This window comes from Moschus berezovskii, chromosome 4 (assembly GCF_049115385.1).
Source record: "Moschus berezovskii isolate FMDL1 chromosome 4, NW_MosBer_1.0, whole genome shotgun sequence".
In the NCBI taxonomy this organism is placed as follows: Eukaryota; Metazoa; Chordata; class Mammalia; order Artiodactyla; family Moschidae; genus Moschus; species Moschus berezovskii.
In genome coordinates, this window is record NC_142463.1 from 31,652,951 (window position 1) to 31,667,988 (window position 15,038).

The following is a 15,038-nucleotide window of genomic DNA, read 5'->3' on the forward strand; positions in this document are numbered from 1 at the left end:
TGTTTCATTACATACATTTCATTTGTTTTGTTTTCCCCTCATTTTCCTTGTGTTTGACTGACTGAGGTTTCTTCTCTTTTTCTTCATTCTGTTTGTTTGGAAAGTACACATTCTACGTCTGTCTTTTGACAATTACTTTAGTAAAATTACAATAAGACAGGAAAGGGCACAAATCATGAGTAGAGCTCAATAAATTTTCCCAAAGTGAGTATGAGGATCAGCTATGGTAACAGATTTTTTTTCCTTTACCTAGCACCAGGAGCAAATGAGCAAATTTCCTTCTGCTCCCTGGGATTTGTCTTTAATGTTTTTTTTTTTTTTATGGAAGGAAGGAGTTCATTTTTTTTCAAAAGAGACCTATTTAGAAGGAATTAGAAAAACAACTGTATTTTTTTTTCTCAAAACTTTCCTGTTTTCATGCCCACTTCCCTTGACTAAGCATTTTGTGCCTCTCATCACAGGTATTGCAGAGAACTATTCAGGGGGATTAGCACAAGTTTATTACAGACTCCCTTTGTGCATTAACAGTATGTCAGATTACTCAGAAGAATTTTCTTCAGACTGTTTTCAACATAGTGTAATCCCGAAATCGGTAGTGACTCTTCAAGGACAATACATAATTGCTTGAAAATGGCTTTCAGCCCCATGTTTAGGCCTCTCCTTTAACTCTTACCTACTTCAGCTTGTTTTCCTCCCTTTCCGCCCTTCCATTTTTTCCTATAGTCAAATTAGTCTATCCATTTTTCATCTAAAGATGTGGTTTAATTCAGTACTGCCTCTGTGCTTTCTCGTGTGTCATTTATCTCATTAGAAATATTTGTCCTATTCCTTAATTTAAAAAAAAACTTTTATGGTTTAAGAGCACGTGAGGTCTACTCTTGTAAATTTATAAGTACATCATATAGTATTGTTAACAACAGGCATAGTGCTATCCATTCTGTGTGGACATAATTCTTTGAGGTCACAACTTTATACAGGACTCTCCTATTGTATGGGCTTCCCTGGTGGCTCAGTGTTAACGAATCCACCTGCCAATGCAGGAGACACAGGTTTGATCCCTGGGTCAGGAAGATCCCCTGAAGGAGGAAAAGGCAACCCACTCCAGTATTCTTGCCTGGAAAATCCCATGGACAGAGGAGCCTGGCAAGCTGCACTCCAGGGGGTCACAGAAGAGTCGGATTTGACTGGGTATGCACACATGCACGCTCCTATTATACACTCACTTTGGGCAGGCCCTGGGATATAGCTCCTGTCCTAGCTCCTGTCCTCGGCGCACCACGCAGTCAAAACAGGAGAACAAAGGAGTCAGAGCACAGTGAAAGGCCTCAGGGCAAGAGCAGTTTTGGTGCTCACTCATTTCTCAGGGTTCCTGGTTCCTGCAGGCATGTGGATACTTCCTTTTAAGTCAATTCTGTGATGCTTTAATGAATTGTCCCCCAACTCCCAATTTTCTTCTTCACTTTAGTTGTTTTCATCAGAAGAATCCTTAAGACTGTCAAATCTACCATACTGTCTCACTGAAGTCTGATTTATTATTTCATTCTTTTCTTTAACAAAGTTTTGTTAGTTGCAGGTTGCAGAGATACAGAGAAAAATGTCAAATGGTCTCTGACCCCAAGGAGTTCACAGAGAACCACGGGAAACAAACGTGTACACCATGAGTTATAAAGTAAAGCATGCTGTAATTGTTTTAGAAAGCAAATGAGCAAAGAGAGCGGACAGTTATTTAGCAATGAACCAGATACTTTATATGCACTGACAAAGAGCCCTGGAAAAGAAACAGTACTGTCCCCGTGTGTGCATAAAAGTAAGTGAACTTCCCAGGGTTGTAGGAGCAATACACAGTGGTTTGGGGTTTCAGAAATGCTTGAATCTAAAAAAAACCAAATACATCACTTCTCTGACAAAGGTCATTTCCGGTAGTCATGTACAGATGTGAGAGCTGGATCTTATAAAGAAGGCTGAATGCAGAAGAATTGATGCTTTTGAATTATGCTGGAGAAGACTCTTGAGAGTCCCTTGGAAAGCAAAAAGATCAAATCAGTCAATCCTAAAGGAAATCAACCCTAAATATTCATTGGAAGGACTGATGCTGAAGCTCCAATACTTTGGCCACCTTGCAAAGAGACAATTCACTGGAAAAGACCCTGATGCTGGGAAAGATTGAGGGCAGGAGGAGAAGGGGATGACACAGAGGATGAGATAGTTGGATGGCATCACTGACTCAATGGATGTGAGTTCGAGCAAACTGTGGGAGATAATGAAGGACAGGGAAGGCTGGCATGCTGCATTCCATGGGGTCATAAAAGAGTCAGAAACGACTTAGTGACTGAAGAATGAAAACCTAATATGGAAAACCGGTCATTCCATTGCTGTTTTGTTGTCCTGGAAACAGAGAGGAGTGAGCAATTATGGTCCCTGGAGAGTGGGAAAGTGGAGTACAGATGTAAGGAAGGTAAGGAGGGCCTCAGAAGAACTGACTTTGGAGATAGATCCTGAAAGATGGCTAAGACATCAGCAGGTAGAGGGTGAGCAGAAAGGCATTTCAGACACAGGAAAGAGTTCAGGCAAAGTGATGGGGCACTTAAACACATGACACAGTCAGTTAACTTAGAATTAACAGTGTGTTTCAAGGAGGTGCATGGCAGGGATGCAGTCAACTAGCCTAGAGGCAGATTTTATGGGGCCTGAGTCAATCTTATGATTGTAATATACTCCTATAACTTTGATTGTAACACGTTATGACATGTCAGTGGTTTGCCGTGGCTTATTGGACTGGAGTAGACATCTGTTTTGTCTATCCAGTGTCTACTTTTTCCCCCATGATAACAGTTCTTAACTTGGGAAATCCTTCAATATGAAATGATACTGTTTTGGTAGAACTAATTCTGCCTCCAGCTATGGATATGAATTTATGACATAGGCCTTGGTCAGTCAGAGCACCCTATCACACATTCATGATTATTGGATCAAGATTGGCATGTGACACAATCAAGCCAGTAAGACTCAAATCTGGGCCTTTTCTTAAAACTGTTGCTAGCATAACCATTTCCAGCTTTCTGTTAGGGTTCCTAAGAGGATAGATAGCATGCAAATCTGTCACTGCCAGGTGCCAACTTGTCTCCACAAGGGTAGAGTTTGCTTGAAGATGGAGCCAAGAGGGAGGGGGACAAAGCGAGGAGCAAAATAAAGTAATACTGCATCCCTGGGATACTGTTTGTGTCCCTGAGTCCAGCCATGTCCAGACCTTCTGCTAGGTGAGCCTCCTTCTCCTCTTGTGCTTAACACAGTATGATTTTATTACAGTTTCTTGCAATCAAGAGTTTTGACTCTCATGAAGATAAGATTCAACCTGAATAAAGTCAAATAATAGTATCATACTATGTCATCAATGTGTCAATGTCTTGAGTCTACAAAAAACAAGGTTCTGGGAGATATAAGAAGAAATGAGTAAACATTCAACTGTGTACCTATTATGCAACATACTGTCAGATTTGGTCTGTGCCAAACCCCAGTGAGATCTATATATTATGATCCCTTTTTATAAATGAAGAAATTGAGGAATAGATTATGTTACACAGCTAATAAGTATAAGAGCCTTGATTTGAACTCAGGCCTTCTAACTCTAAATCTAGTACAGCTTCCTCACTCAGGCAAGTGACTTGATGTATAATAGATGCTAGGTGAATATTTATAAAATCAATTAAAATCTTGGTCACACACAGCTTTAAAATAATTCAGTAATGGTAAAAAGAACCAGGAGAAAATGAAACTCACAGTAGCCTATGGAGTGCCTGGCTGGCTGGAAGTCCTCAGGGCAAGCCTCCACCTGGATGATGTCCATCGCAGCATCCTGCTTTCTGGCCGGCATGGTTCTCCCATCTCTGTGGTCTTCTGCCATCTGGGTTTTCCCAGGTATCTCTTCATAGATATCCACCTAAACCCATACAGCAAGGACAGTCCTGCACTGTTTTGACTGTAGGTTTTTCACTTACTAATGCTATTCTGTATTCATTCATTCCTCCCAGCTAGCCATTGTTTGTTGTTTAATTTAACACAGTCTCATTTCTCTTAAGTTTCACAAGGGCACATACAATGTCTTTTGTTCCTCTCTGAATAGCCATCAGATGTCTGGCTTGGAGGCAGGCCCACAGGATGCAATCAGGCTATAATGGCAGGCTGACCATGGAATAGGTTCTTGATATATCTTATCTTAATTGATCTTCATGACATCTCATTCAAAAAATACCATGATTTCTCTTGATAAAGAATTTAGAAAGGTTAAATAACTGGCCTTTGGTCTCACAGCTAGTCATCTGCCCAGGCAGGACTGGATCCCAGAGCCCTGTGCTCTTGGCTACCAGGGATACACTGAAAAAGGGCGCATCCGTGCTTTTGCTCTTTCATGGTCAGTATCCTCAATCATATCAGATTTCTCTGGTGGTTCAGTGGTCAAGAATCTACCTGCAATGCAGAAGCTGCAGGAGATGTGGGTTTAATCACTGAGTCAAAAAGATTCCCTAGAGGAGGACATGGCAACCCACTATATTCTTGCCTAGAGGATCCCATGGACAGAAGAACCTGACGGGCTACAGTCCACAGGGTTGCACAGAGTCGGATACAGCTGACCGACTGAGCATGCATACCTCCTTACTCATGCTCCTCTGCTGCCTTTCTCATCATGGAACGTTCCTGATGAACCCCTTCCTGATCTCTGGTCTCACCACCTATCTTAACACATCAAGCCACTCCCCTGTCTCTGGTCCCTATCTTTTATTATTAATGACTTCTCTGAATTATGCTGCTTTTTTATATTCTGTAAACACTCAAACTATTCCAGTGGGGCCTCTGGGCCTACACTTCAGTTCAGGCCCATACCACTAAGATGCCTGATTTACCCAAGCCCTGCATGTGGGACTGGAATAATTTGATGTGATGTGATAGGCACATCTCAAACAGGCATCCTAGATGTTTTGAACCCTGGTAACAGCCCCAGTGGTATCTATTGTTTAAGTCTCTGTTTTGAAGGAGATAGTGTCCATTGGATGTGGATATACAGTGTTTCCTATCAACAAACAGTGTTAACTGATCAGTTAATTAACAACAATATACTTCATTTTCATGGTAGCTTACAGCTTACAAAGCACCTTCATCTACATTATTTCATTATCAAAAATAAGACAATTCGGATGGGAGCGGGGATGGTAATCAGGTAGGGGTTATTTATTCTCATTTTACACATGAGATGCCTAAGCTCAGAGATTACATCCCTCTTAAGCAGAGCCTCAGAGCACAGAACTTCAGGAGGCCCTCCCATCAGGTTCCACAAGAGCAGGGTGGGCACCTGAGTTGTCTCTGAATTTCCCTCCGGGTGTCTGAACTCATACTAATCTCAGCCCAGTTTATGAGACCTGCTTCACAGCTAATAAGTAAGAAATTGGAGGCTAGAGTTCAGTGTTCTTGTCCTGTCAATTTCTTTTCTAAGACACCCAACGCCCACTCCATCTTCTGTCTTTCTGGAGAGTTGCATGGTTCAGCCTCTATAAAAAGTCCGTGAAGTGAACCTATTATATGGTGACCTGGACTGTTTGATCTGGAACCCTAGAATTACAGATACCTTGAAAAGATGGTCTAAGTGTAGATCTTCTGTGTTTTGAAGTTTCAATTGGTATGGTTCTTTTTCATTCATTTGTTTATCTTCATCTTCGTGTTGGGGTCTGAAATGTGAAGCAATACCAGGGAAAAAGTGAAGATGAGAGTTTTGATGATAATGCACCCCTCAATCCTAAATGAAATGAATGAGGGAAATGAATTTAAACAGAGCTGAATCCTCCTCTTCCCTTTCCCCCTTCTCCTTCCCTTTCTCCTCCTTTTCTTCTTCTTTAAAGATGAGAGGACCAGGATCAAGTCAACATTGAAAATTTCTCTGCATTTCTGGCTGTTCCAATTAATGCCAGGTGAATTCCTGCTTAAAATCTAACTTTCCATTGGCTGATGGATAAAGTATCAGCCCACTGTGAGTTGGCCCCCACCCTTCTTTCCAACTCCATCCTCTCTGCTTCTTCTCTCCATGTTTATGCTAATCTACGCTCTAATTCCCCAAACTTTTCCTATTTTGAGCAACTCTTCCTTCAAATTTGCTAGTTCCTTTTCCAGTCACGCCTTCCACTTCTTACACTGCAGAGAAACAGAGCACCCTTTCCAGTCTGTCTAAATCAGCTCCCCTCTGAGAAGTGCTGCCCAATTCTCACAAGCAAGTGTTGCCTGACTCTGTATTAAAATGTACAGTCTACAGATCTGCTTCTGGCTCTTCCATTCTTCCTTGACACGAACTAAAAATCAGAGCTCTGTTAATTCATGCGTGTACCCCCAGCACTAATGCTTCGTAACCCGCAGTAGCAAAGTCTTCCAGCTAGTATTCCCTCATGAAAGGCATGACTGCCACACACCTGCATACTGACAGCAGCTGCAGAGGAGTAGAGGAGGGGAGTCAGGGTGAAGAGCAGGGTCAACAAGCTGAGGGCCGGGGACGGAACACTGAGGAGCATCAGCGTCCAGAGGGAACGTCTGCTTCTGGCAACACAGTGAAGCAGATAGTTCTTCAACCACTTCCCCATGGAAGGCAGAGACAGAGAGCCCTCAAAGCCAAGCAGAAGAGGTGGTCATGCAGGAAGGAGACACATCAGGAGAGAAAAATACTCTGTGACAATGGGAAGAATTTGAAAGAGCTTCATTCATCCAATGACTGGTGACTTATCCACCATTAAGGCCACTAGTTATAGAACAGGGGCTGTGTAGGGAGGGCTGGGATCCAGCCCCTATTCTGCCTCTAAGAACCCGAGATGAACCTTTCTAAAAGTCAAATGTTTCCATCTATAAATGAAAAGTCATAATGCTAGTCTCCACAGTTGCCGTGAAAGTGAAATGTGATAAAAATGTTGAAAGCCTAACTCTGCTTACAGCGTGTAATTGGCTCTCATAACTGTCAGTGTCCTTTTCTTCATCACAGCATCTGCTGAGTTAGAATTACCCAAGGCTTCTCTTCCCACTGCTGACATTTTTCCTAAGGCATTTACCTGCCTTGCTGATGTACACGTCCTTTGTAATCCATCTTTCTATCCCCCGGGTTTTGTCCAGTAGTTTCTACATGGCTGGATCTCCATAAATAACTGTCAAATTACATTTAATGTTGTGACTCCTAGGAATGCTAGGGGTATATTATGTCTGCTTTAAAACTCTTTTGTGGCTTCTGCTGACTTATAGAATAAGGTTTAAAACTGTGCCATCCAAGAGGTCACTGTTCACATGTGACTTTTGAACATCCGAAATGTGTATGGTCCAAACTGAAGCTGTTCGTGTAAAAACACATCTGGATCTTTAAGATTTGGTGTGAATAAAAGGATCTAAAATATTTCAGTAAAAACTTTAATACTGATTACATGGTGAAATGATAATGTTTGGGATATATTAGGATCATTTTTTTTTTTTTTTTTGCTTTTTAGAAGATAGCTACTAGAGACATTTTAAGTGACATATGTGGTTTGCACTGTATTTCCACTGGACAGGATTGGTCTGAATGATTAACTGAGGAATGCAGGTCCTCCTGGATCTTGCTCTGTATATGACCCCCGGCCTCATTCCTGCTGTTCCACACCGCACTTTATGCGCAAGCATCATCCAGCTCTTTGTGGACACCTGTGCTGGCCTCACTGTGCAATACTACGTCTTTGCCCCCCACCTTATTCTCTGCCTGGAACATGCATCCTGCCATTTTCACCCGGCCAGCTCCTACATGTATTCATGATTCAACTCAGCTGTCACTCTTGCAGAAAGCATGCCTACCACCTCACCTCTGTGTTTTCATAACTTTTTAACAGTGATTATCTGATATTGTAAATTCCTACTTCCATGGTCATTTTCCCCTCCAAGTGACCCCCTCATCCCTACCACTCTGTTCTTCATTCTTAAGCTGAACTAAGTATAGAGAATACATTCTATTCATTTCTGTACCTGAGAATCTAGAAGTGTCTGAACAGAGAAAAAGCTCAATAAATGTTGAACTAAGTTGCTAATCATCTGATATGTATTTACTCTGTGCCCAGCACTGTGTTAGGTGCCAAAGGGTAATCACAGTACTCATGAATTCAAGGTCAGGCAGGAGCTCAAGGAGAGAGATAAAGCAGGGTTTTCCTCCATGATCCAGCTTATGTGATTTTAGCCTCATCCAGGAAATGGTGATACATGTTCCTCCAGAGCTCACAGTCCATGTTTATTTTAATGCATTATAAATAAATTCCACAGGCAGGTGGTGAAAAGGACAGGCAGACTCTGAAGGATCAGGCAAAAGCACTGTTACATGCCAAGCCCATGTCTGGATCAAGACGAGAAAAATGGGCCCTGCCCACAAGGAGCTCAGAGAAGGGGAGAGTGAGGATGAACTGGCATCTTAGCAAACAAAGAATGGACATGATGTTAGTGCAAATGTGTGCGTGTGTTACAGCAGCACCACAGGGAAGGGACTAGAGGAGGAGAACGAGGAAGGCTTCTTACAGAAGGGGTCATTTGATGGTTAGAAGTCTGCCAGATCATTAAGTTGGGCTGAGTGAAATAAATGAGCAAAGGCAAAGAGACCTGAAACAGCATGGTGCATTTTGGAAATTGTCAATTCTTTGGGACCCATGTGATTTTCATATGCCTGTTTGACTATATTTCTCTCACTGGGGAACCCCCAAGGGTAGTGGCTAGCTCTCTGTCACTGCCCCAGCCCTTGAAAGTCGCTCAGTCGTGTCCGACTCATTGTGACCCCATGGACTATACAGTCCATGGAATTCTCCAGACCAGAATACTGGATTGAGTATCTGTTCCCTTCTCCAGGAGATCTTCCCAACACAGGGATTGAACCCAGGTCTCCTATACTGCAGGTGGATTCTTTACCAGCTGAGCCACCAGGGAAGCCCAAGAATACTGGAGTGGGTAACCTATCCCTTCTCCAGCGGATCTTCCTGACCCAGGAATCAAACTGGGATCTCCTGCATTGCAGGCGGATTCTTTACCAGCTGAGTCACCAGGGAACCCCCAGCCCTTGTGGTTAGCAAATGGCCAGCATGCTGGGGACTCACAAGCCTTTGCTGAGTGAGTGTAGAATGAGCTAGAACGAGGTGAACCCATAAGGCCAGGCAGGACCCTTGAGCACCTTCTCTGTACCAGACACCTTGCAGGGTACTAGGGGTGCTGAACCAGGTCAGGCACTAGATTCAACTGGCCCATTAAGGAAAAACAGTTCTGTCATCAGAGGGTCAGTGGCTAATTAATGCTTTTCCTTTTGAAGATAAAACTCACCTAAGTTCTTGATGATAAAAACTCTTCCAAGCCTGAAAGTAAAGAGAAAGATGGTCATTTTCATAAATCTACCCACGTCAAGCCCCAACCAGGCCTCTGTTGTTTGGTTACAGATCATTAGAGACATGACCAAAGGGTGAGGCAAGTGAGGTCTCAGTACAGAGCAAAGTGGATGCTGATGACAGAATGCTTTATGAACTGTTGCCAGTGGAGTTGAAGATCAATCAAAAAAAAAAACAAAACAAAACAGGCATTTCTAAAGTCATGGTACATGCCAGAGGTAATGCATAATTTGACTTAGAAAATTAAATTGTTCTCTGCACACCCATCCAGGAATGCATCTGTAGAATAAAGAACTTTTAAACCTCACAAGCAAATAGGTATTGCAATATTTGAGTAATGTTCCAGTGAGCAAAATTGGTACAGGCAAGTATGCAAGCCATGCTGGGCATTCTTCCTTTCCTGATCACACACCACCTGATCAAAAATCAGCTCTTGTGTGATCTAGACTTGGCACCATTAAACTTAGGCCTCAGTGACCACAACCTAGCCCCTCATTTAGTCATTTGTCACATATCATTCACAATCTGGAATCTAGCCAAGAACCTGAAGAGAACAGAAAATAAGCATCCAATACGCTGCCACAGAGTCCATGCCCAAGAGCTCATATCCCTTCCTTTGAGGAGAGCCTCACAGTTTACATTCAAGGATAACTGGCTCTCATTTTCCACACAATTCTAACAGATTGGATGGCAACACTTGTAGAAAGATAAGTTAGATGGACCTTGCTTTATATCTCTGCTATATTCCTTACAGTTATTTAACTTCTCTGAGCCTTGAGTTCTCATCTGTAAAAAGCAGCAATGCCAGCTCACAGGGTGACTGTGAGGATTACATGATGCCATGCATACACAGGTGAAAAAGTGAAAGTGTTAGTCACTCAGTCGTGTCCGACTCTTCGTGACCTCATGGACTCTAGCTTGCCAGGCCCCTCTGTCCATGGGATTCTCCAGGCACGAATACTGGAGTGGGTGGCCATTCCCTTCTCCAGGGGATCTTCCCCACCCAGGGATCAAACATGGGTCTCCCACATTCCAGGCGGATTCTCTGCATCTGAGTCACCATATACACAGGTACCTGCCCCCAGACAGGGACCTGGTGTGTGCTGGACCACGTGGAAACTCACTGCTAGACACAAAGAGGTGGACAGGAGAAGGAAATAACAATCGATAGAAATAATAAAACAACTACAGTATATAGACAATGGCAGTTTGGTGTGAAGGTAACTCATTCTGAACACCTACAAGGGCCTAAAAGCATCTCAAGAAAAACATGAACAGTGCCCATTCAGCCCTTTATGTTTCAGAGAACTCCAAGTCATCAAGAAATGGAGAAATCAGATTCCAGCCACCAAGCTCAAGAACATGAGATGACCATAATACATACCTGAAGGTTGAAAGAAAAATACTTTCATGCTTTTTAAATTTTGAAGGGGATAAAATTGTGGTCACTTGGAAAGCTCCATTGTGCAGAAAAGTTTGTCATTTGCTGATACTGCCAGGTAAGTGAAGCATCTTTCTGCTTTCATTCATAGGAATAATAATCATTTCTAGTTTTCTATCTCTAAAGTGTATCACAAATGAACAATCCTTTTAATTAATCATAAGATAAACAAAGCAGAAAGATGAAGGACCTCGAGTAAAGGCACCCAGTGAGGAAGGAGTAGTCCTTAACTGACCCAGTTAAAACAGTAAGTAAGTACCTACTGTGTGCTGAGTGCTAGACTAGGTGCTCACCTGCTTCATCTTGCTTAGTTCACTCAGCAATTCAGTGAAACAACTGTTAGTCTCATTACTTACTGAGCATCTATTACTGCACAAGGCTTATGCTTCCTGCCATTCCAGAGAACACACCATTTTACAGAAGACACAGCTGAAGCTCAGAGAGGTGAAGTGCTTGGGGTAGATTCCGGCACTTACTATTAAACTGTTTGCCTGAATTTACCTCTTTTCATTCTCACAATGACTTCTGATGGGGGTGTTCCTATGACCACATGTGAGGAAATGGAGGTTCCAGGTCACATAGCCAGAAGCCAGAACCAAAGCCTGTGATTCTGCTTGGGCCCTAATCAAGTTGCTAGCACTATGCCCACCAGAAGTCCAAAAAATATGCCTTCAAGGGTCTGGTCATTCTCATGGAAGCACATGATATACAAATTTGGCATGTGATGAGGAACTCTTCTCTCCTGAAGGGACAGTTACTAAAGGCTAGTTGGTACTGACCACCTTACATCAGGTGCCAGGAATATGTTACTACCACCTTCTCCCATCCTAACACGTTTTCTGTCTCTGATCATACTGGGCTCAGACTTCAGAATCTTAGCAGGTGAAGTCTAAAAATGCCTCTGAAATTGCAGGGAAACACAAAACAAAGAGCTCTCCTCTCTCATGAAAGAAACTACTTAAGAATCAACTCTGTACGCTTGCTTTAGCTATGAAGCTGATAAGAAGAAAAGAAACTGTACCTTTTGGAGTTCTTCAATTCTGACTTCATAAGTTGCTAAAATAAACATGAAACAATTATTTCAAGACAATTTCTCATAGCATCCATTTCTTATACAGGACCCTGGACTAAAGCAATTATGGACGGTGGCAGAGTTCAGTTTTCTCAACCCTCAGAACAATCAATGTATGGGAAACTGGTCCACAAGGTTTAGGAAATCTCAGGTCATTGATCATGGTATCTTTCCTTTGGAGATTTCTAGGATGGAAAGTACAGTCAATGAAAACATTTGAAACAGTTGTCAGTTTCCTTTTTGTTAAACAGATTCATACTTCATTATGAAGAGAAAGTACTGCAATTGAGTGGTAGCAATCAGAAGGCAGACTTGAAAGGAAAAGGAAAGGAAATAAGGTCACAAAAGCCCAGGTCCCACTTCATCAAATACAACTATACAGTGTGCCTAAAAGTGGCTCCATAAGCATTTTGTTTCCATGGTACAGCTAGCTGTCAACTAAGGCTCAAATGCCTTTCAATTTTTCCAAAAGTTTTGTGGATTTTATTTAATGACATGACGCCAAATTTAATCATTAATTAATACAAGTAGTAGCAAGAATTGGGGTTCAGAGCTCAGTCCTGCCACTTCCTACCTGTGGAATTACAGACAAATTACTTCCTTTTTTGAACCTCAGATGGCTTATCGGTGAAATGGGGCCAATGGTATCTGCCTTCCAGAATTCATGGGAAGATTAAAGCAGATGATGTAAGAAATGTAAACCTAGAAAAGCACCAGACATTGTACAGAAAATGATATTTTTAAAATAAAATTGCTAATTGAATTTTTCTTTGCTTAAAAGTTTTCTATAAACATTTCACCTACTGATATTGAATACACATACATAATAAATAAGACTTTCCCTGTTCCTTTTCTCTTTCTTGCTGCTGGAGTGCTAAAGGTTTAGTTTACAGAACTGACCAAACAACAACACACATTTCTAAGCCACTTTTACTCTACATATACAATTGACTCATAAGTTACTTAAATGAAATCAGTTTCTCTTTAGGGACTATCTGCATGCGATTGTTGACACAAGGACCTAAAATTCTCTGTGGCAGATTAACAGCCTGTACTTCAACTTTGGTTATTTTCACCAATTTCTGAATCAACATATTTTATTCTACTACTTGCTTTAAAAACATTTAAGAATATCTGTTTATGATGCAGTTGGCCTCATCCTTTTCAAGTATGGATTTATTTTCCACTTTTAAAAATTGATAATCTCCTTTCTCTCCCTCCTTCAATTTATTCACCCTTCTGTGTTTTTGAAAGAATTAACAAATCATGATATCTTTGCTTCTAAATGTCACCTGATGGGGAGGGAAATATTATTCTTTGAGAAAACCAAGGCCCAGAGAGAGCTTACTTGCTAAGGCTAATAAACAAAGATAATACACATACAATTAATAATGCATTCATTACTTGATACTTTTTTATTTTTTATTTAAACAAAGTAGAGGTTCTCTCACAGTAAGTGTTGCCATCAAAACTTGCTCCCAAGGTAGGAATATAAAGTACAAATGATCATACCTCAGGGGGTCAGGAAAGGACTAGGAATTATAATAGGAGGATATAACCCAAAGCATCAGAGCCCTCACTTAGTTTCCACAGGGTATTCTATAACTCTTTCCACTGAATAGCTCTGTCCCAGCTGGGAGAAAAATGGGAGTCGGCAACCCTTCACCTGTACTCCAATATGGTACTAGTACCGCATCATGGTCATGTCTTCCAGACCCTCAGCTCTTTGTCCAGACTAACCAACCAGGAAACTCCCTGTGTGAGTTTCTCATTCCCTGTGTCACTTTGGAAAAGTCCCTTTCCCATGTTTTACACCAGGAGGTGAGACAATTATTACTAATAATAGAACAATAATAATAATAAAAATAGCTGACAGTTTTTGTTTTTTTTTTCGCGATAATCACTGCTATATCTGATATACTGATGAGGAACAGACACTCAGAAAAGTGAAGTAACTTGCCCAGGGTTGCTCAGTTAGGAAATAGCTTTCAACCTGTCTCCTAACCAAGGAATCATTCATTCATTTAAACACAATATTACAGGAGCATAAACGAAACTTCTCTGGTTGAAGTTATCCCCAGGGGTTTCTAGGACACCGCCCTCCCGCCCCCGGCCTTAGGACAGCCCTTGGCTCTAGGAAGCAGTCTGAAAGGCACTGTCTAGATGAGCTCTGAGGACAATTCCATAGAGCTTCCAGAACAGCCTAAATCCTGCTTACCTGTCACCCAGTTGGTATGAAAGGGTGACGTTTCAGAAAGTCACCTCTGCTGAGTTAGGCACCCTGAGGGGGTGACCTTCTGTTTTTCTTGGCATTGTTCAAGAGACAGACTCACCCAAAGGTGATGGCAAAAGGCTTCTCCTCCTTTCCTTTTTTTTTTTCCCTCCTTTCCTTTCTTTCCTTCTCCCTCTTTTCTTCCTAGAAAGGCAGTATTTAAAGATTCCTCACCTTTGGTGAGCAGTTCAGTTCAGTTCAGTCGCTCAGTCGTGTCTGACTCTCCACGACAAGGAAGAAATCCATTCTGAGCTAATTTTTTCTCCAAGTTTACTGATTCTTCTGTTCCCTCCATTCTGCTGTTGAGCTTTTTTTCTTTACTGTAGTTTTTAGTTCTAAAATTTCCATTTGTGTTTCCTTTACATCTCCCATTTCTCTACAGAGACATCCCCTATTTTTGGATAAGACTTTTTCCTCAATTTGCTTCAATCATATTTATAATGCTCACTGAAGCATGTTTATAATAGCTGCTTTAAAGTCTTTGTCAGATCATTCTAACACTTCAGTTATCCCAATGTTGGCATCTGTCAATCATCTCTTTTTGTTTAAGTTGAGACTTTCCTGGCTGTTGATATGATGAGTGATTTTCGACTGAACCGTGACCTTTTAGAGTATTATGTTGTGAGACTCTGGATACTATTTAAGCCTTCTGTTTTAGCTAGCATGGTAGCAGAAGTGGAGAGGACTGCCTTTTTCCTGCCAGGTGGGGGTAGAAGTGTAGGTTCCCCACTTCTTGGTCTTGCTGATATCCAAGTAAGGCAAGGGTTCCTCATCACTTCTGAGCAGGAGTGGGTGCTCTGGCTCCTTGCTAAGACTCTGCTGTTAACACTTTGGCTGGGAGGGGTGGGAGTG

At 41.8% G+C, this 15,038-nt stretch overlaps 1 protein-coding gene across 1 annotated transcript in view; it reads right to left on the reverse strand.

The window, feature by feature from the left end:
• FYB2 (FYN binding protein 2) overlaps nt 1-15,038 on the reverse strand; it is a 133,352-nt gene that overhangs the window by 30,335 nt on the left and 87,979 nt on the right. Inside the window, exons 6-9 of the mRNA XM_088834996.1 lie at nt 11,864-11,898; nt 9,340-9,371; nt 5,618-5,717; nt 3,778-3,937 (exon numbers count right to left, since the gene is read on the reverse strand). Coding sequence (XP_088691122.1) covers nt 3,778-3,937; nt 5,618-5,717; nt 9,340-9,371; nt 11,864-11,898 — 327 coding nt within the window. The remainder of the gene's footprint in view (nt 1-3,777; nt 3,938-5,617; nt 5,718-9,339; nt 9,372-11,863; nt 11,899-15,038) is intronic.